General features: G+C 49.7%; 9 protein-coding genes across 9 annotated transcripts; 7 read left to right on the top strand and 2 right to left on the bottom strand.

Moving 5' to 3' along the window:
* Positions 1-194: 194 nt before the first annotated feature.
* Positions 195-3,883, top strand: LTR84_005592 (uncharacterized protein; the record flags this gene model as incomplete). Its single annotated transcript, XM_064849158.1, has 8 exons — positions 195-1,030; positions 1,091-1,868; positions 1,921-2,293; positions 2,342-2,529; positions 2,617-2,676; positions 2,732-2,777; positions 2,833-2,988; positions 3,045-3,883. 8 exons carry the CDS (start codon positions 195-197, stop codon positions 3,881-3,883), a joined length of 3,276 nt encoding a protein of 1,091 aa, XP_064703861.1.
* Positions 3,884-4,198: 315 nt separating this feature from the next.
* On the bottom strand, positions 4,199-5,851 carry LTR84_005591 (uncharacterized protein; the record flags this gene model as incomplete). The annotated part of the gene is made up of 1 exon (XM_064849157.1): positions 4,199-5,851. One exon carries the CDS (start codon positions 5,849-5,851, stop codon positions 4,199-4,201), a length of 1,653 nt encoding a protein of 550 aa, XP_064703860.1.
* Positions 5,852-7,778: 1,927 nt separating this feature from the next.
* LTR84_005590 (uncharacterized protein) lies at positions 7,779-8,980 on the top strand (the record flags this gene model as incomplete). The annotated part of the gene is made up of 4 exons (XM_064849156.1): positions 7,779-8,073; positions 8,124-8,272; positions 8,330-8,717; positions 8,772-8,980. 4 exons carry the CDS (start codon positions 7,779-7,781, stop codon positions 8,978-8,980), a joined length of 1,041 nt encoding a protein of 346 aa, XP_064703859.1.
* A 495-nt stretch (positions 8,981-9,475) lies between these two features.
* On the top strand, positions 9,476-12,064 carry LTR84_005589 (uncharacterized protein; the record flags this gene model as incomplete). Its single annotated transcript, XM_064849155.1, has 2 exons — positions 9,476-9,826; positions 9,878-12,064. The coding sequence occupies 2 exons, from the start codon at positions 9,476-9,478 to the stop codon at positions 12,062-12,064; spliced, it is 2,538 nt and encodes an 845-aa protein (XP_064703858.1).
* A 794-nt stretch (positions 12,065-12,858) lies between these two features.
* On the top strand, positions 12,859-13,602 carry LTR84_005588 (uncharacterized protein; the record flags this gene model as incomplete). Its single annotated transcript, XM_064849154.1, has 1 exon — positions 12,859-13,602. The coding sequence occupies one exon, from the start codon at positions 12,859-12,861 to the stop codon at positions 13,600-13,602; it is 744 nt and encodes a 247-aa protein (XP_064703857.1).
* Positions 13,603-14,505: 903 nt separating this feature from the next.
* Positions 14,506-15,378, top strand: LTR84_005587 (uncharacterized protein; the record flags this gene model as incomplete). The annotated part of the gene is made up of 1 exon (XM_064849153.1): positions 14,506-15,378. The coding sequence occupies one exon, from the start codon at positions 14,506-14,508 to the stop codon at positions 15,376-15,378; it is 873 nt and encodes a 290-aa protein (XP_064703856.1).
* Positions 15,379-15,493: 115 nt separating this feature from the next.
* LTR84_005586 (uncharacterized protein) lies at positions 15,494-16,480 on the bottom strand (the record flags this gene model as incomplete). The annotated part of the gene is made up of 1 exon (XM_064849152.1): positions 15,494-16,480. One exon carries the CDS (start codon positions 16,478-16,480, stop codon positions 15,494-15,496), a length of 987 nt encoding a protein of 328 aa, XP_064703855.1.
* Positions 16,481-17,212: 732 nt separating this feature from the next.
* On the top strand, positions 17,213-18,361 carry LTR84_005585 (uncharacterized protein; the record flags this gene model as incomplete). Its single annotated transcript, XM_064849151.1, has 1 exon — positions 17,213-18,361. The coding sequence occupies one exon, from the start codon at positions 17,213-17,215 to the stop codon at positions 18,359-18,361; it is 1,149 nt and encodes a 382-aa protein (XP_064703854.1).
* A 1,330-nt stretch (positions 18,362-19,691) lies between these two features.
* Positions 19,692-20,785, top strand: LTR84_005584 (uncharacterized protein; the record flags this gene model as incomplete). Its single annotated transcript, XM_064849150.1, has 2 exons — positions 19,692-20,396; positions 20,489-20,785. 2 exons carry the CDS (start codon positions 19,692-19,694, stop codon positions 20,783-20,785), a joined length of 1,002 nt encoding a protein of 333 aa, XP_064703853.1.
* Between the last annotated feature and the right edge of the window lie 53 nt (positions 20,786-20,838).

Here is a 20,838-nt window from a genome sequence, read left to right as displayed (position 1 = left end):
TAACCACAAGGAAATTCCTTAAACCCTTCGGTGGGAGTCAGACATCTTCAACTCTGTCACAAAAGCAAGTTCGAGTATCCCAGTGTTGAGGCTCTGCGGAGGCAGTGAACGACCTGTCAAGGCCATTCCCGGTGAGGGGCTGACCAAATTGAGTTAGCGGTGCGATCGCACAACCTGAACCCCAGGCAGGAATCATGTCTGCCTCAGTTGTTCCCACCTTTTCCTCGAACGCTAACAGTGCTAATGGGATTGAGTCCGAAGCTCATCCGACACCAGCTGAGTCCCTTTCGTCAAGGCGCTTTAGTTTAAGTCATACAAATGGTTCGAACTCAGGGACGGAGACTATGCTGAATGGTGCTACTATTATCCCATTGGACACATCATCGGGCCTTAGCCATGACGCTGCCGACAATCATAATAGGGCTGAGGCACCTCAGAACCGGAAAGATAGTGTTACCCAACTGCTCGATTCATGGGCTACCAAACTCGGTGGTTCGTCCCAAGGAGATCCACAGATGCTACTCAAGAATCTCACCGGCATCTTGGACGAAATTACGCAAAGATTTGAGAAGCTTGAGGGTGCCAAACCCTCGGATCCAGCCTCTCCAAGGCCTTCTACCCCGGAGTCTGAGCCGGAATCGACATATGATCCCTTTACTCATGAGAAAGCTAAGGAAACGCAAGAGATCGAGACGATAGTAAAATTCTTTTGTGACTCTGTCCCGTCAGAATTCAAAGAGTGGAAGAGTCCCTCGAAACACCTTATCGGAGTTCTGTACAAACGGGCTGATGACTGGGTGGAAGAGTCTCGTGATCCTAACTCCCCAGCTCCTTTCGGCCCACTGCCAGGCAAGGTCGTCATTGTGGAAGTGCGGATTGAGTCCAAACCAGTCGCAGAATTCCTCAGTAAGACGACTAAGACTAGCTTGACCAAGGATGGACATATACTTTTCAGCCAGCCTTTTCGTCTGCTAATCCGCCAAAGTCACAACATCACGGAACGCCTTGCGGAACTTGAAAGGGAAGTCAGGTATGTTATATATATCTTGGTCGTTGCTTGTCCAGAAAGTAAGAACTGACAGCAGATCAGCAATTCTTCTCAAGCCGGCGGTGACTTGGAGGATGCTGAGACTCTCAGCAAGTCCCAAAGTGTTGATTCTGTGCTTTTGCCCAACAACGAACCCCCTGCTGCAGGTTCTATGGACGTGACTCCCAGTCTGAAGGGCGAAGATGATGACACGCCGCCGGAAGATCTCAACAAGGCCCTCGCTCACTTCAGTCAGCTCCATCAGTTTATTAGCTCATACTTTGCGGAACAACTTGCGATGATCGAAAGTCTCAAAGGGGCGACCCAGACCCACATATCCTTTGAACATCTTTGGATGCTGTTCGATTCTGGCACTGATGTGTATTGTCGAAGCCGGAAGGGAGGCCATAAGCTCCGTGGCTTGAGCGATGATCTTCCCAGTGTGTTCACCGAAAGACTTTGGGCTCCCCAGGCTTTTCGTGTTGTGAGCACAGTTGGTGGAGGGCGTTCGCAGAGTGTGCCACATATGCGGCTGGCCACCAGATTCGGCAAGGGGACTGTTTCAACGCGCCCACGAGATTGTTTTAGTGATCTGTCTCTACAATGTTATTATATCGAGTACACAGGAACAGAGTGGCAACCCGTCCTGGACCATATCGTCCTGAAGCCCTATGATGGAACCATGGAGATTACTGATTTGGAAGTCTATCCTATCCACTATCGACCGCAAATGAAAGACCCGTATCTGGATCTGCATGACCGAGGAAAGAGGTATGTGAACCTTACAAGACTCAGCCATCTACGCTACGAGGGGTCTACGGCGGGTGACAACAGCGAGGAGGTAGGTCCGCTTGAGCATTCCATCCGTCCCGGAGTCTGACTGAAGTTTACAGATCTCGAGTCCTGTTATCATCGATATGAAGACTTCCTCTACCGAGCAAGACCATGAAAGGCTTCCATCCAGGAACAGACTTTCACGTGCTGATTTAGCCGATGAGATGGGTCGCACTCCAGGCTATGAGGTCTCTGGCCATTCTTGTAGTCTCGGATGCTGCCCAGGAGGAAAATGTGAGTATCTGACGCAGCAAGGCGTGTTGCTCAACGAGTATCTGGATCATCTCTCGAAAGTGCTCGAGGAACTGGATAATAACACAAAATCAATCCGAGCCAATCCGGACAGTTATCTGGATGTTCTCAGTCAGAACGACTTACATCATCTCCTCCCTGGCGTTGTCGTGGGATATTCATTGCGAAACAGAAGATGGGGTAAGTCATATCTGACCCAGCAAAATCTAGAGACTAAAATCCTATTAGTGGCCCTTAGATTGGATCTTCTGCAAGAAATCCACTATAATGCATTAGATGGAGGTTGGACGACCTTGTCTTGCCTGGCGATCATAAAAGGCTGGTGCGAGCAATGGTCGAAAAATTTGCGGACAAAGACAAGGGTGCCCATCGAGGACAAGGGGAAAGGTTCGAAGCTGATCTTGTGCGTGGTAAAGGTGAGTCTTCAGAAATTCATTGAAGGCACAAAATTAGTGCTCTTTGTTTCGAAATCATTGAGGACAGGTCTAAGACAATTGAAACAGGCAAAGGTTGCATCATACTGCTCCATGGCGTACCTGGAGTTGGAAAAACAAGCACAGCTGGTAAGCTACGCGACCATTCTACCTGAGCTCCAACAGCTGACTGTCGGACCAAGAGTGTGTGGCTGCTTATACGAGAAGGCCACTACTGCCAATAACGTGTGGTACGTATGATACAATTACGAAGTATAAACAAATCTTGTACTTAAGTCTACTCAGGTGACATTGGGTACACCCCTGCCGATGTAGAGCGATTTCTTGATAACATCTTTACACTCGCACATAAATGGGGATGTGTGCTGCTACTGGACGAGGCAGATGTCTTTTTGGCCAAGCGTCTCAAGCACGATGTGAAGCACAATGGCTTGGTTTCAGGCATGTAGCACTAAACCCTATGAACCCAGACAATCAACTAATGGAGATTTGAACAGTTTTCCTACGTGTTTTGGAGTATTACTCCGGCATTTTATTCCTGACGACCAATCGAGTAGGGACCATCGATGATGCATTCCGCTCAAGGATCCATCTAACACTATTTTATCCTCAACTTAACCGGCCCCAGACCATACAGGTCTGGGAATCAAATATAAGACGGGTGGAAGAGTACAACAAATACCGGAAAGAGCACCACCTACCGATCATGAAGTACGACAAAGAGGAGCTCCTTGACTTTGCCGGAAGGCGCTTTGATGCAGAGCTGCGTTGGAATGGTAGACAGATTCGCAATGCATTCCAAACTGCGATTGCGCTCGCCGAGTACCAGGCGAAAGAAAAAGCGGACAAGAAGGGCGGCCAACATATCGCTCCTCGCCTCGACCTCACCCAGTTTAGAACCATTGCGAAGGCCACGAAAGCTTTCGACGAGTACTTGTCTACGCTCTATGGACACGACGAAGACGTGATGGCTGAACGAGAAAAGCACAGGGTCAACCCGAAGAGAATGGCCAAGAAGTCGCACACTGCAGTCGTCAGCGAAGAGCCGACATCATCTGAGTCAGCTGCTTCAAGCGAGGAGAGCGAAGAACCAAGTGAAAGTGAAGCCGAACCGAAATCGAAAGGAAAGGGAAAGAAGCGGCCCGTAGCGAAGAAAGAGTCACCAGCAAAGAAGAAGCAATCCACCGCGGACACCAAGAAGGATAAATCTGGGGCTAAGGGCAAGAAGAGGCGCCATGAATCAGGCAAGAAGGCTAAATCGAAACAGCAGGAAGACGACGAGGAAAATAGTGAGGGATCGGACCAGCAGGCTAGTTCAGATGGTGATCACACGTAGTTATCTAGCTGAACTGCAGATGACGATATCATATTATGCAGTTTTCACGCTATCATGTTTCTTACACTGTTGAGAACTTGAACGCTCAATGTGTCATTCAAGATACTTTGCCTTGGAACAGCGGTATTGGACCACTTATAGGATAACACGGTGTACTTCAATATGTGTCACTGGTCATTCATTAACTTGTGACGGTAGGACTATTTATGTTTAGGCTACATGTAACAAACCGCTATTGAAATGCTTTAATCAGACTCCCGAGATGGGTCATAATCAGCGTAAACATCATCATACAAAGCAAAGCAAGCTGCGATCTCATCGCGAGCCATTGCTGTCCAATGAGCATCGGGAGAAGTTCTCAACTTCCCGACCCATTTCATTATCAGCGACATTCACCATACTATAATCAGTCTCCGACATCTCCCGCCCCGATTTCCGCTGCCGCTGCTGCCCAGTGAAGAACCAGCACGGCACGGCACCACTGAGGCACATGACGCCCATGAACGCCGTAGCGGTCTTCCAACCATAAGCCTGATTCAGACCTCCCGTGACGAGTGGCCCGAACACCGTTGCGCCAGCAAGTGCGCAGTTCATCATGCTAAACGTCGACGCATACAGCGTTGGTGCGGAATATGATTCTTCCGCATTATCACGCTCTTTATATCCTTCCCTGTCACTGAACTCGGACCTTCGTGGAGAAGGTGAAATTGATCTCCTCGACATGAACGAACATTGACTCTCGTACTCTCGCTGCAACTGCTCCTGCACATCATCCGCAACCTGACTCAGATCTGCACCCAGCGGACTCAGGAAAAAGATAATCGTGAACCCACTGAGCACCAACAACACACACAGCAGCACCTTCTGGCCCAGCTGGTCCTTACCACCAACATCCTCAACGAACCGTAACGCCGCGAGAGTCGGCGCCGTAAGGAGAAAACCGGCGATGGCGACCGGCCGAGCACCGATTTTATCGGCGAGGTACCCAGCGAGTGGGCCGCAAAAGCCGGGGATGGCGATGGTGAGGAACAAGAGGCCCGAGATGAGTGAGTTCCAGTGGAACGTGCGGGAGGCGTAGAGCGGGAGGATGGCGCAGAGGGACGCGACGAGGGCTTCGTTGAGGAACGTGCCGTACAGGGCTGTGAGGAGCCGTGGGGAGCGGACCAGGCGGATTATCCCTGTCATGCGGCTTGGTGGTGCCGGTCGGCGGAGTCGGCGTGTACTGATGGTTATTGAAGGTGTTGGGGATGGCAGGTCGGTGGTAGTGATTGTTATTTCGGTTTTCTTTTGGATGACCAGGGCTGTGTGGGTAGTGGTGTATTCTTCGGAGAGGAGCCTGTGGGTTGCTTCGTTTGAGGTGTCGATCTCCACGCTTCCTCTCTCTTGCATTTGATACTCATCAAGGTCATGTTTTCTTGATTTGGTCTGACTCGACTTATTGGGCCTGTCGACCATGAGGACTCGTAAAGTGGCGTCGATCAGGATCAGCCCGAGCATACTAATGAACACGCACGACCGACCCAATAGTTCATACATGCATCCACCGAGAACGGGGGACAAGATGATTGCAATGTTATTGCAAGACATTGCAGTGCCCATCCATTGGCCGACCTCATCTTTGGGTACTGTGTCCACCAAGACCGCTAGACCAGCGGTGTAGAGGATACTGGATGCGAATCCCTGCACGATGCGACCCACAGCGAGAATCCAGAATGCATTTCCAAGACCGAAGAGAAGAGTCCCGGTGGCCATGAAAGCAAGTCCCGCCAAGAACGGCACTCTGCGGTTGGAGGTCGTGTCAATGTACCATGCACAAAGCGGACCACCCACTATGTCAGATACACCGAAGCAGGCGACGATGATTGAAGTGGCCATTTGGACCTGGTCAGCAGGCACCAGTGCTAGGTCCTCAATGATATATGGGATGACTGGAGCCACAACACTGCAAATATAGCCGTCTGTGAACATTGCCGTACATATTGTGAAAATGATGAATTTTTGTGACGAGAACAAACTGTGAGAGCACTGAAAAATCGACATGCTTGCGATTTATACTCGTTGAAACACTTCCCTGGAGGACCTGCTTCCGGTCAAATATGTAAGATGGCACAAGAACGATCTCCAGCGTTCATAAAGTCCAGTATAGCAAGAATTTGTGGTCCACAATTTTTCGCGGTGAACAGCGTTTGGTGAAAGTGGTGACGAAGTCGACACGAGTAGGAACAACAGCAACACGTCGTTTTCCACGCCCACAAGATTGAAACACGATCAGTATAGGAGACTGTGATACAGGAAGTAGAATCTTGAATGTAGGACGGGGAAAAGTCTGAGATCACCATGACGGTTGAACATTGTTGTTCATATGATCAGAAAGACGCATCAAAGTACACCACTTTCCTCATTCCATACTTTGTAGCAGACAGAAGTGTTGGCTTCTCGACGTCAATTGGATTGGAAATGGACCAACTGGGCAGCAAACATTTCCCTGCGGCGCATGTGGGTCAGTGCTTGAAAGATGGAAATTCGAAACTATGCCATGTTGTTATTGGTAACAGCCCATGCGTTGTCGCGTGGAAAAGTGTAACGAGCCCGTAAAAGTGCATGACTTCGAAATGTTTATTGGCGACACCTGGACGGGCTGACCGAAGCCAGCTTCAGAAAAAGCATAGAACGCGCCACGATGGTTCTGGATGCATGGCCCAAGCGAAAGCGTGGGGACGAGAGGAGGAAAGGCCAGCCGAAAATGTTCAATTTCAGCCAGCCGAGAAGACGCGAAGCCTTTCCTGTCATCCTGCTGATTTCTGCTTTTGGGCGTGGGGATGAAACAGGCGGTAGATCACTGGTTGAGATTTGTATCTGGGTTCTGGAATAGGCGAGCCGCTATGCTTGTTCCGGGCTGTTAGCGGCGCGAGGCTGAGATAGCGTTTTGCACCAGGTAGCCACAGTTGTCCAGAAATGGAATGCCACGAAGCGAATCTGGTGAAAATAACTGGGGTCGAATTGCTGGGCCTTCTGTATCTTTAGAACATTGTCGATCTTGTTCCTACCGAATCGATTGTTCGAGAGACTGGTATTGGAAGTGATCTGCAATTCTCACTCTCAAAATGCTTTCCTACACATCTTCATTGTAGAAAACTGAAAGTTCGGTAGTAAGCAGATTAGCTTACCACGTGGTTCGTAGGCGGTCAGTCCCAGGTTCTTGGGAGCCCGAGCCACAGTCAAGCTCGTATTCCGCATTATCGTACAAGCCAATGATTGAAGCGCCCTGGTGGACTGCTCTCTGGCTGAGATACATCCGTATGCGGGTGAGCCGTCTAAATCAGGAGAAGCCAATAAACAGTCCACCCAGACTATTTGCGTCAGTGTAGCGAATGCTGAGGTTCCGGGGACTCCGTCTGAGAGCCAATGAGTTTCAGATGTGTTTACCAAGCCTCATCTCGTTGTTGGGCAGGTCGACTCCATTCGTTGATTTTATGAATGACGGAAACAGATCAAAGCCTGTGCCAATGTTTCTATGCATGTACGTGGCTCAAAGGCAGACGCCAGTCGTTCTGTATTCGTCCTGGTATCTCCTTGTGACATGTCAAGCCACCTGATGACAGCTCGAAGTGTAAATAAGGAATCCAAGTCGGACTGTAAGATGTTTGACACGATTCAGTCACTGAAATCAATGACACTTCTATAACTCTATGTGCTGCGAGTTGTGAGTTAGAAGGTTCTTTGTTACGGGAACTTGTGACTACTGTTCATAAGTATAGTCCGATTTTTCTATCCTCTCCAATTATTCTGAACTTTAACAAAAATACCATATCCATTGCCTAGAGAAACATCCGCAGTTTTCCTTCTCTCATTCCCAAATTACAGAACCACCATAGCGAAACGAATCAAAGCCAAAATGTCGGCATCTGATTGCAGTCTATCGAATTCGACCATGCGGTATGGATATCTCACGCCATGCTCATCTCCCTCAGAACAAATCGAAGATCCGATCTCAAGTCAAAAATCATCCCCGACCATCAGGAAGATAGACTCATTACAGTATTGCAACAAGGATGATTTGGTGTCCGACATATGCCAAAGTCTCAGAATATCTGGAGGTTGCATAATCAAGAACTTGGTTGACAAGGGGATCCTGGAATCTCTTGAAGCTGAAATCCGGCCATACCTGAACAGAGTTGAGAAGGCCGATGGTAAATCAACTCCCAAAAATTCTCAAAACTCCATCCACTGACTCTGGTAGCGCAACGTGAAGAATTTGTCCCCTCTTCCACGAGAATGGTGACCGGGTTATTGAGCAAGTCGAAGACATATGCACTCAATATTGCTGGGAATTCGATATGGCAGAAGGTTGGTGAAAATTTCTTGACGACCACCATGCGGAATTATTGGGTAAGTTGCATATGTGGCCCTCACATTCGACTCCCAATATTGACAACAATTTACTAGCATGGAGACAAAGCTCGCACCTCAACATCATTACCTCAACTAAGTACCACAGTGACCTTCTCTGTTCGACCTGGAACAAAGGCTCAATCGCTGCATCGGGATGATGATATCTATCACACATATCATCCTGCTGCAAGAGAACACCATAATGGAAGAGACACAATGGTATGCCTCTTCGTAGCAGGAACCAAGACGAGAAAAGAAAATGGAGCAACGCGGATAATACCTGGGAGCCACCTGTGGGATTATTCTCAACCACCTCCATCAAGTGATGATGCATCGATCGAATGCGCAGAACTCGATCCTGGTGATGCATTTATGATGCTTGGTGGTTGCTTTCACGGTGCTGGAGCAAACACTACACCTGATGAGGAACGATTGGTATATGGTAAGTGCCTGGCTGGGCCTCCGCTCAATGTACCGTACGCTGACCAACATAAAGCGGCTTTCTCAACGCGAGGTTACTTAAGACAAGAAGAGAACCAATATCTGGCCAATGATGTTGAGAAGATCAAAGAACTTCCAATCTCGATTCAAAGATATGCTGGGTATGGCGTTAGTAAACCTTTTATGGGATGGGTCGATATGGAAGACCCGGTGCGGACAATGAATCCTGGTGCAACTGATGAGCTGGATGATGACTTTTGGTAGAGTCAGGGTGCATTTGTGTGTAAATTTTAGCGGGCGTGTTGGGAACAGAATACGCCCTTGAGCTGGCCATTCTGTATCGCATTCAGGTGGAAGCATGGCTGGCTACATTTGACCCTGTTTCTTTGCATCACCTTACTTGATACCCGACAAAACAATAAGTTTGTTCTAAAGAATATGTTTGCACAGAGAAAGAGAAGAGATGAATGATGGCAGCTTTAGTCAGAGATGATTGCGTCACGTGGTTGATCCCATGTCGAGTAGGTTAGGCGAGGTGCGCGTCATGGTCGTGGCTGCCGTAGCAACGGAAATTGTTGATCTGCCAAGATATTCTCTACCAGCCTGAGGCGAGGCCATGGTCACCGCAGGCAGTAGACGCAAGTTGCCGTTGACTACAGTCATTCAGAAGACCATTTACTTGACCTCAATCCACAACTGACTTGTGCATATTGTGATTTATTCCACCGACCGACTTCTGCGATGGATAACCCTACCAAAATGGCACCTCAAACATCTCTGTTCCAGGTCTACCTGCGTCTGAGACCGCCGATTCAATCATCAACACCCAAGGACAAGGTCGAATCATGGTTGATCGTTGAGCCTTCATCCTCTCATGCCTTGGAATCTGAGACTACCACTCAGTCACATTCAACCCACATTACTCTCCAGCCACCCAATGACTCTAGAAAACGAGCGATTGAACGATTCGGGTTTACCAAGATTTTCCAAGAGAATGCCACCCAGCTGGACATATTCAATGAGACAGGGACTGCAGATACCATCAAGACTGTTCTACAGACTGGAAGAGATGGGTTGGTGGCAACACTTGGCGTCACAGGAAGTGGGAAGGTATTGGTGACCTAAGCTTATCATATCCCTCGGGGCTGACAACATCTTTAGAGTCACACTATCTTGGGATCCAAATCACAACGAGGTATCACTCAAATGACCCTGGATATCTTATTCAGGTCGATTGGACAAAATATTCGAAGACCCGACCATCCAGATCTTCCAACTGATAGTGGACTACTTGCATCCCTGCAAGCATCCGATCCGGCTGAAGCCCAAATATCGTCGGCAATTACATTTTTGGAAGCGATATATGGAGATGGTGACAGAGCCAGATTATCACGAGCCCAGACTCCCATGTCCAGAGCCCAAACCCCCATGATGGTAGGCAATTCTTCCGTCGAGCTTCCCGGCTGTTTCCCGTCATCTCCCTCAGCCAGTGTAGTTTCTCTAAGACCCTCTGATCTTCATCTTGTGGATGAACATTTCAAAGGTACCCCACCTACGTTAAGGACATTGGCTATGGCTCCCGAGGTTGAACTCAATGCTCAGAAAGAAATATGGCACCCCCCACCTAAAGTTCCCCTGTTATCGCGTTTGAGAAGTTTGAGGAGATCCCCTGCTAAAACCCCGTCTGTGAAGGAATCGGCTCTTTATCATTCTCGGAGACCTCAACTTCCACGGCCAAGTACTTTACCGCAACAGCCCGATGTATCATCATTGACCGTGGACATCGACCCAAGAACAGAATATGTGGTCCTCGTCTCAATGTACGAAGTGTATAACGACCGAATATTTGATTTGTTGTCGAATCCATCGTCGGCCAATGCCCCGGCAATGTCGACAAGACAAGGAGCAGCGCTTCAGAAAGGACTGCTTAGGCGACCACTACTGTTCAAGAATACCGAGATGTCGCACGATCGGAAAGTGGTGGCCGGACTACGAAAAATCGTTTGTGGTAGCTATGACGAAGCCATGATGGTACTTGAAACAGGCCTCATGGAACGACGAGTGGCAGGGACTGGCAGCAACAGTGTCAGTTCTCGAAGTCACGGATTTTTCTGCATTGAGGTCAAGAAGAAGGTGGGAACACGTGGTTATGGTTATGGAATGCCCACATGGACTGGTGGAACGATGTCAATTGTTGATTTGGCAGGGTCCGAGCGGGCGAGAAATGCCAAAACAACAGGCTCCACACTTGCTGAAGCTGGTAAGATCAACGAGAGTCTAATGTATCTCGGTCAGTGTCTACAAGTGCAGAGTGATTGTCAACAAGAAGGCAGCAAACCCATTGTGCCTTTCCGGCAGTGTAAGTTGACCGAGTTGTTGTTTTCCAACTCATTTCCGTCATCAAATCACAGCGGCACGGCCAGACAGGCGCAGAAAGCGGTGATGATTGTGACAGCGGATCCTCAAGGTGATTTTAACGCGACCAGCCAAATTCTACGATATTCGGCATTGGCGCGTGAAGTTACAGTGCCTCGGATTCCGAGTGTTACAAGTGCAATCTTGGGTACTGGCACTCAAAGCAGACCAGCAACCGGCTTACACAATGGACGCCAAACGCCACAAGACAGCTACTTCAACCAGCAAGAACTGGAGCAAGCGACGAATGAAGTGGCACGGCTGGCTGAAGAATGTGATGCCCTTGTAATTCGACTAGCCGAAGAAGAGATCAAACGAACCGAAGCCGAACTAAAGTTGCAAGCTGCTGAAGAGAAGCTTGAAGTCATGGAACAAGAAGTTCGAGACGAATGTTGGACCGAGATGGAAGAACAAATGGATGAAGAAAAGGAACGATGGCGACTTGCATGGGAGCAAGAAAAGCTCCGAAATGAAGAATTCTTGGATGAGAAACTGGACATTCTCCACAAGACAACTCAACTGACGATCCATGAAGACCAACCGACAAATGCCGTGGTTGAGGGTCTGGAGAGAGAGAATGAGACACTTCGGGCGAGATTGCGAGCATTGGAGCAAGAAATGCAAACTCGAAGTCCGACGAAAAAGTCACGAACAACCAATAAATCACCGGTGAAAGGATTAGTGTTGCAGGAGGGATCGAATGTTAATATCGCGACGAACCCGTTCCTGGCGTCCCTTCGAGCTCGAGACAGTGAGGCCACGATCAAAGCGAAGGCCAGTCAAGAGAGTCTGAATGTGTGTGATGTTTCACCACGAAAACTGTCCTTGAGGAGTTCCAGCGTAACGCGAGAAGAAGAGGTGACGACGACGGTCAAGAAGCAGAGGAAGTTGACGACGCGAAAGTGGGATTTGGGAAGTCCAGATGATTTTTAAAAAGATGAAGATTATTAATTTGGATGTTTGATTGTCACTTGTCGTTATGCATGGTGTCTGGGGTTGTCTAGATTATACTACCGAGTTCCAACTTGCAAATTGCACCTTGAAATGAGCGTCCTTGAAATCACAAGTATCTTTTCTGTACTGTGCCAGTGAATTGGGCGCACGAGTACTAAAAAGAACATGAGCAATTTGTGGGCAGAACCTCGCCTACCTAGGTACCGCTAACAAGGCTCTAGCCTGAATTTCCCGGCAAGTGAACCCCACAGGGGCCCAGATGGTGATACTCCAACCACCGTGATTTCATCGCCGTTAGGGACAAATTACCCGTCATTTAGGGCCTGGGAAGTCCACTTTAAGCGGCACCCAACCCAGTTTTAGGCGTCGCTTTCGGGTCGGCCAGCAGCTTCTGGTTCTACCCTGGTTCGGTGGAGCTCGGGAAATCTGACGTGGCTGGGATTCGAATGCTCATCAGCTGCATTCCATCTCGACCACCCCTCCTCCTCTCATACTCATTCTTCCTTCTTGAGCCTTGGGTTCAGTCTATACCTTTCCTCAATCACTTGGTGGTTGTCGCCTTGCGGTCTGTCGTTCGTTCTCATCAAGTATCGCCGTTATCAACTTTCACTTCTTCCAGCTTTTCTTCTCCGCCAAATCCCGGCCCGCAGTTGAGCTGAGGCCTTTATCCACACGGACCTCTTCTCTTCTCTCCTCCTCACTTATACCCACGGACAAAAGCATAGACGACCAAGGAAAGAGAAACACTATCATCAGCGACTCTCACTCCTAGAATGGCGCCCACTGTCGCCTCCAATGGGCTCGTCAGCAACCACATCCTCAACCTATTCTCCCGCTCTCTCCAGTCCTTCTCCTCTCGAGCGATCAGCGACGACGACAGCCCACCACCCCTTGCATCAGTCTTCGCAACTGTCATAAAAGGCGCCGGTCATCTCACACGCCGCGCCATACGAGAAGCACTCGCACCAAGAGAACCCACACCCAACAACTCACCCATCTTCCTCGACACACCCTCTTCCCTTCACAAACGCCAAGGAGGCGTCGTCCTCGCTATTCCCACCACCTACGCTGGTCTGAACTCCGGGCCCGCCCCCGGCGCCGTCGTTGGCATCACACTGGGCTCCATCGCAGGCTTCATCGTGATTCTGTACATCATCCTCTCTGCAATCCGACTGTCCGGATGGAACCAGCGGGAAGAAGTCGTCGTGGAGGAACACCACCACCGACGCTCACACACTCGCTCACGGAGCCGCTCACGCGCCATGACTGAAGTGAGCAGTCCACGGCGCGAGCGGGTGGTGCGAGAGCGAGAGGAAAGAGTCGTTGAGGAGCACCATTTTGAGCCTGAGAGCGTGATTGTCGACGAGGAGGAAGACGATATCGTCGAGGTCATCGAGGAGCATTCACCTGAACGCCCGCCGAAACGAGATCCGCCCAGGCGGAGTGGCTTCAGAACGGTCGATCCCGCCGAATTTGCTGGTGGGGACCGTGCGAGGAGGAGTGTGAACAAGCGATGATATTGATCTTTTTCCTGTTGTGTTAAAGATCAACATTTGACTTAAGATTTGCTCTTGTTGAATTGAAGCGAAGGCGTTGGTCTGGGTTGCATTATTTGAGAGAGGGTCCAGATTGTTCCATTTCGGAGTATCGTTGGAGTGTGGAGATATGTGAAATATGATGTATCCGGTGGTATGAATGACTATCAGCTGGAATGTGTGGCTACTGTTGAACGCTTCTGGTATGTACTTATCTACAATCGAAAGTGAAAGCGTGTTTGTGAATACCATCAGATTCGAATATGAGCAGGAATATATTTAATCCGCATCGTTCTGGAATTTCTGTTTCTCCGGGTCTCTGCATGTGCATTCTGACTCAGGCTCTGTACTGTAGAAAGATACTAGCTGATATAACCAAGCATCGTGCTATTCTATCGAGAGCCTGAGGGTGAGGATCCCCATGTGGTGTGCCAGCACCTCATACCACTCGTATGTAGATTGAATCTCGTATACGTGCTTCCCTCGTCGGTAGACTTGCGGCTGTGCTTTTACTTTCAACCCAACCCAGCCCGACCCAAACTCAGCCTCCACCATTCGTCAGTCAAGCACCCACCAAACTCCCCTGGGCGTCTGGAATACGAACATGGTTGAAACGAGACATACACAAGGCGCACTGGTCTGGGTCAAGCTTTTGCCTTGGTCCCTTTCACTAGTATAACACGAATTGTACTCGTAGGTATATCATCCTGTGCACACCCTCATAGGACCTGCCTGGTTATTTAGAGATGTCCTGGGTATCTATCTGCCTACCTACCGAATCATCCCACTATTTATCCGTGCTGCGGGAACGACGACGCTGCGAACGGCTTGATCCCACGACCAAGACCATATCCATAGCCTTGCGAAAAACAATACAACCCAACCATGTCCGATCTTGTCCGCGTCGTCCCCGGCTTCAGCCCGCTGAACCGACTCCTCCTATACATCAGCATGATGCTCTCGCCAGCACAGTTCGCGGCTGGACTAGGCGCCAACTGCCCGAGCAACATCGGGTTCCTGGCATACAACTGGTACACACAAATCCAATGGTACCACGCGGCGCGGAGCAACCAACTCCACGCCCTCTCGCTGCTGATGTCGCAGTTCAACTTCTGCTACACGCTGACGTACCTCGGCGGCGTGAGTTCGGGCAACATGGTGTCGGCGGTCATCGTGGGCTTCGGCACCGCCGGCGTCATGGTGCTGAACAACGCCGTCGCCTGGGTCAGTTGGTCGACGGCACAGGTGCAGGGTTATGGCGTGTATGAGTTCTGGTTCGTGGGCTGGAGGACCCTCAGTCCACATTGGCATCGCTGGTTCCTGCTCATCCAGCTCGTCGATACCTTGTCGTTGCTGGGCTCGGTCGTCTTTGCCGTCACGATTGCGTTTCGCACCGCGGCTGCCACGAAGGATAAGGCGCTCGTGTGGTGGTATCGCTATCAGATGGTTTTTGCCGGTGGCGTCGGTGTGCTGCTTTCCATATGGCCTATCATCCTGTGGACGGAGCTGATCATCGCGAGGAACCATATCATGTCTGACACCGATGGCACGGCCGTGTGGCTTTTTGTTGTGCAGGTCGTGGCCATGTTGGCGCCCCCGTGCTTTGGTTGCTGTGCGAGGCGGGAGAAGGTTCGGAGTCCGTCAAAGACGGTTGTTGACCGTGCGACGGAATTCACTACGCTTGTGGAGAGCTATCAAGATGCCCTTCCGGAAGAACAGCAAGCGCCGGCTGATGTGCCCGCTGTCGCTGAGCCGTGATAATGTCTGTGGCGGATATGGGATATAGGTATAGAAATGCGATACAGCTGTCATGTTGACTGGCCCACAACTTGTTGAATATATTTATTGTTGACGCATCAGAAATAGTGTACAATCAAAACTTGTCCTTCGTATGCTTGACGCCCAACAGCGCCTCCGCATTCCTGAACGCAATCATCTCCAGGCCCTTCGAGTCCACCAACCCACTCTCCTCAAATTCGCGCATAAACTTGGCGCCATCCTGATTCCTTGCAAACGGATAATCCACCGAGAACAAAATCCTCTCGATCTTGGTGTTGCGCAGAATACACGCCATGGGATCGACGCTCCAGTTCCCGCTCGTCGTGATCCACAGATTCTCGTCGTAGACCTGTTGGAACGTCCGGGGCGATGGCGCCCACCGCACGGAGAGCTGGTTGATGCGCGCGAGCATGAACGGTAGCATTTCACCCATGTGCCCAACGATCAGTTTCAGGTTGGGCAATTTGTCGAAGAGGCCACTGGCGAAGAGCCGTAGGATGTGTGTTGCCACGTCAGAGTGCCAGCCGAAAGCAGACGCGGAGATGGATTGGGTGGCCGATGTGGGGAAATTGCCGGTGTAGAGGGTTGAGAGCATAGCTGTGGTGGGCCATGTTGGGTGTAGGTATATGGGCACAGAGAGGTCAGACGCAGTCTGGAATAGAGGCAGATATTCTGCTCCATCGTAGTAGGCACCCGTAGAGCTGTGATTGTCGATCAGGGCGCCGACAAAGCCGAGGTCGGTGATACACCGTTTGAGTTCCGTTGCGCACGCGGCTGGATCATCGACGGGTAGGACCGCGAAGCCGGCGAAGCGATCGGGGTTTTGTTGGATCAGATACGATAGTTGGTCATTGGCGGACCGGCATTCGCCAGCAGATAATGACCCTGGGGCATGCGACACGATTTGAAATGAGATGTTGTTCTCATCCATGTCTGAAAGGCGTAGAGGCCCAACATCCGCCAGCTTATCCCGGAGACCAGTAATATGTTTGAATTGTTCACTGTATTTGGCCGCGGTGGGGGAGGCAAGCATGGCTGCCGAGAAGAAGTGCTCTTCTAGTGAGATGAGAGGGGGAATCATCTTGTCAGGTGTAATGTTGACGGTTTTGATGCTATCAGCGAAAGTCACGGGTGATTCTAGGGTTATATTCAATAATGACCTACCCAGGTACAGTGTGTGGAAGCACTGAAAATTTCGATCTGCGTAGCTGGATCTTAGAACGGCGTCAGAAGATGTATATGTAGCGCACAGATCCCAGAATTTGATCGGTGTTCCAAAGCCCGATCTCAGGACCGTCAATTATATTCCGAGTACTGGGGAAGTACTCAAAAGAGTAGCTGGCTAGTTGGCATCCTCGATACAGGTTCGTCACTGCCGGTCGTTCCTTGTCAACGTACAGATGTTCCTCAAGCCTGAGGTTCGATCATGGCCTTAGCTCACGAACGAAGGATACTCTGCTACTCATTGATTCGAAGGATAGTAGTGAAAAGCACTGGAGGTCCAGAAGACTTTGATGCCGAAAGCGAAGTTGATGCTGAGTCAGGATATCTCCTAAAGTCTTGGCAAGTTTGCTGAAAGACTTGCATTTGGCTGTCATAATACGCTGCCGTAGAATCCTTGTGTCCAGAACTTACCGGCCGTACCAACGGTGCGTGCATATTGATGACCGCTCCTTTTCTCGTTAGGCCAACATTCCAGGCAGAAACCGAGATGGACTTCCATTCAAACCTTCAAGATATAACAGTGATGCTGAACCTAACCACATGAAGTTGAATAGGCTTTGTGGACCATCCCCTGCAGTTTTCTAACACCATGGTGCAAATCAATCCACTTTCATCTTTACTCCCTGACGAGCCCAAGTCACATCATGTTGGAAACCCACCAACTGGCTTCAAGAATCCATGGCCGTCATTCCCAGAACATGGCCAGGGGTTGATGAACGTGTTCAAGACTCGATTTTCGAAGGACAAGCCACCCTTCAAACCGGTTCCAGATCGATCGGAGCTTGTGCAGGTACAAAAGATTGATTTTGCTTATCCCGAGCCTGGCTTCAAAGTGACGTGGATCGGACATGCCAGTTTCCTATTACAAACCTCAACCCCACCTGGGGCGTCTCGTGGTGTGAATATATTATGTGATCCTCTATTTTCTGAACGAACATCCCCGGTCACTTTTTTCGGGCCCAAACGATATAATCCACCTCCATGCTCAATACATGAATTACTGGATAACATCGAAATCGACCTCATTCTGATCTCTCACAACCACTACGACCATGCAGATGCTGGAACACTCAAGGCAATTTATGCCAATCGCAAACACAAAGTTCATATCTTGGTTGGTCTTCATAGTTCACGTTGGCTGGTCGGACACGGAATTGATCGGTCCTGCATCACCGAAGTGGACTGGTGGGATCAATTCGAGGTGAACGTCGAGAATGTTGGAGCTGTAAAGATCACCTCTACTCCGTCACAGCATTTCTCTGGTAGAAGTCCATTCGATCGCAATTACGACCTGTGGTGCTCATTCGCCATCGAAGAACTACAAGGCGACCACAAAAAGTTGTACTTTTCTGGCGACACTGCATATCGTTCAATTACAGAACCAAACCTGACCCACGAGGAAGAAGAGTCGCATCCAGCATGTCCGGCATTCAAACAGATTGGAGATTTTCTTGGTCCTTTTGACCTTGCATTACTGCCGATTGGCCTATGTGAACCCAGAGCTTTCATGTCTGCAGTCCATGCAAACCCTTGGGACTCCATCCATATTCATAAAGATGTCAGAAGCAAGAAATCCATCGGTATGCATTATGGTACAGTTCGTGGTGGTCTTTCACAATATTATGAAGATGTTCGAAGCCCCCCACAAAACTGGAAAGAAGCAGCCCATACTGCCGGGTTGAAATGGGGAGAGGACATTGGGTTGGTGAACATCGGTGAAACTCTAGTCTTGGATTGACTGTCCTGTGAACGATGCTTGGACATGCAAAAATGGAAAGGTCAATGTCTAATGATAACCGAAACAGACGGCTCGTGGATGAACTCGGCCATATTCATCCATACTCAGCTCAGTAGAGTGGAAGAGCCAATGATGATTGCAACCCTCCAGTTTGGAGAACTCTCGGACCTATTGTCAATGTTGAGACAATTAAGCAGTATTCCGAGCGAATCTAGAAGAACTGTATGTTTCATTCCACTCTGATCGCCGAGCATTTTCGGTGACTGGACGATCTCGGCCGAATTGGTCCACAACTGCCAAGCTTAGATAGCAACTTTGAAGGCATGAATTCGACGCTTAGCTTGTGCTGTGCGACATTTACTAAGTATTTACGCGTACTCTGTCTTCTGTCAGGTGTGCAGGTTCTGTGAAGACACTGCCGTGGGTCTCATCCACCGTTAATCCCGAGCCTTGCATATGTATTCCTCTCAGCCTGTTTCAGTATCCACTGTGCAAGCTCAAACTCACCCTTCGTCCTTAACTTCGTATCACGTTTTCGAGCCAAAAGTGATCAGGTCATCCATCAACCCCATATTGTGCAAGCAATTCGGCTGACAACTTTGACGGGATTGGCTCTTCAATAAAGCCCATGTTCGTCCTTTCTGCAGGCCGGCTTTATTTTCAAGCGAAATCGGTTAGCGCTGTCGAGCGGGTAAGATACGAATGCCAAAGGTGAGAATCAAGCTCAATTTACTGGGGAAACCAAGCTGGAATAGGGAGCCGCAAAGTTGAAATAAGCTTAGTGTACGGCTTACCCTGGACTTTGCGCCCCTAATTTCCGGCCTGCATGAGGTCACTAAGATTCAGTAATCCGCGACCACCTTGTGCACGATACTTTCATGGCCATAATGGCGCAAGAGGAATATGCATACCTCCACCTTCTTGCAAGGGAAAACACTGAGGCTATTCTCTTGAGAAATGCTGCTGCCTGGTAAGTTGCACGAAAGGATTCCAAGATGGAGGACACGGTGGAAGCCTCCCTCTCGCGCCACCACCACGATACATGCATCTCCCTTCCCAGGTACCCATTTTTTCCCGGTATGTCTCCGGATCACCCTGCAAAATCTGCTATGGTGCACCATATATATATGACATACGAGGACGCTGCTGCTGACCCAAAAGAATCTCGTGAAAGCCTACCATCATCTGACCTTTCTCTATTACCTGACCTAGCATATCATATCATATCCATTCTCCTTTTCTCTTCTCACCAACGACAAAAGCAGGTATTACTTGAGCCGACTCAACACATCCCTAGTACTCCACCTAAGTTTCACTCATAGATCTCAACATGTTTAACTGGATCAGAACCTTTTGGAAGGAGTCGACGGGCCTTCCTGCTCCACCACTAACTGAGAAGAACCTTCCGGACCAAACTGGAAAAGTCTTCATCGTTACAGGTGCCAACACAGGAGTAGGCTATGAAGTATCATCGATTCTCTACTCACACAACGCCAAAGTTTATGTGGCAGCACGCTCCGAGTCCAAGGCCCAAGCAGCCATTGATGCAATTAAAGCGCTACACCCCAAATCCACAGGAAGTTTGCACTATCTGCACCTCAATCTCAGTGACCTCGGCACCATCAAGTCAAGTGTGAATGAATTCTTATCGAAGGAGGACAAGCTTCACTGGCTGAACAATAACGCCGGTGTCATGATCCCACCCAAGGAACAAGTCGGCGCCCAGGGTTTGAATCTGACATACCAGACGAATATCCTCGGTCCTTTCCTCTTCACCAAGCTCCTGCTTCCCGTGCTCCAGCGCACCGCCGACAGTGAACCTAAGGGAACGGTGAGAGTCAGCTGGGCTGGAAGTCTAGCTGTCGTGTTGCAATCTCCCCCCAACGGCCATAAGTGGAAAATCGCCAAGGATGGCAGCGAGACTCTCGATGACACTCTGAGAAACGAGAACATCTACGGCGTCAGCAAAGCTGCCAACTACTATCTCGCGAACGAGTTCGGTCGGAGATACAATGCCCAGGGTGTGATGCATAACGTAAGTAGATGAATCCGTCTCACCTCGTCACAATTTTTCCCTTTCCAATATCGTCCCAAAATACATTTCCGCTAACACTCCATCCTACACAGTCCTACAACCCAGGCAATCTACAGTCCGACCTACAACGCCACCTCCCAGGCTTCGTTCAATGGATCATGAACAAAACAGTGCTCTACCCTGCCATATACGGCGCATACACGGAGATCTACTCTGGACTGAGCCGCGACAACCCGGCCCTGACTTCCGAGCAGGGCGTTTACTTGGTTCCCTGGGGCCGGAAATACGGGACGAGAGCAGACCTCGAGGCGGAAATCGCAAAGGGTCCGAATGGCGAGGCTGCTAAGTTGTGGGATTGGTGTGATAGGGTTACAAAAGACTTTGCATAAGTCACGGCGGCGGGACGGATTGGCGGATTGGCAAGTTGAGGGACATTGAGGAG

The sequence above is a fragment of the Exophiala bonariae genome (genome assembly GCF_035927105.1).
Source record: "Exophiala bonariae strain CCFEE 5792 chromosome Unknown scaffold_21, whole genome shotgun sequence".
In the NCBI taxonomy this organism is placed as follows: Eukaryota; Fungi; Ascomycota; class Eurotiomycetes; order Chaetothyriales; family Herpotrichiellaceae; genus Exophiala; species Exophiala bonariae.
The sequence above is the reverse complement of the archived record's forward strand: the minus strand, read 5'-3'. Positions and strand labels throughout refer to the sequence as shown.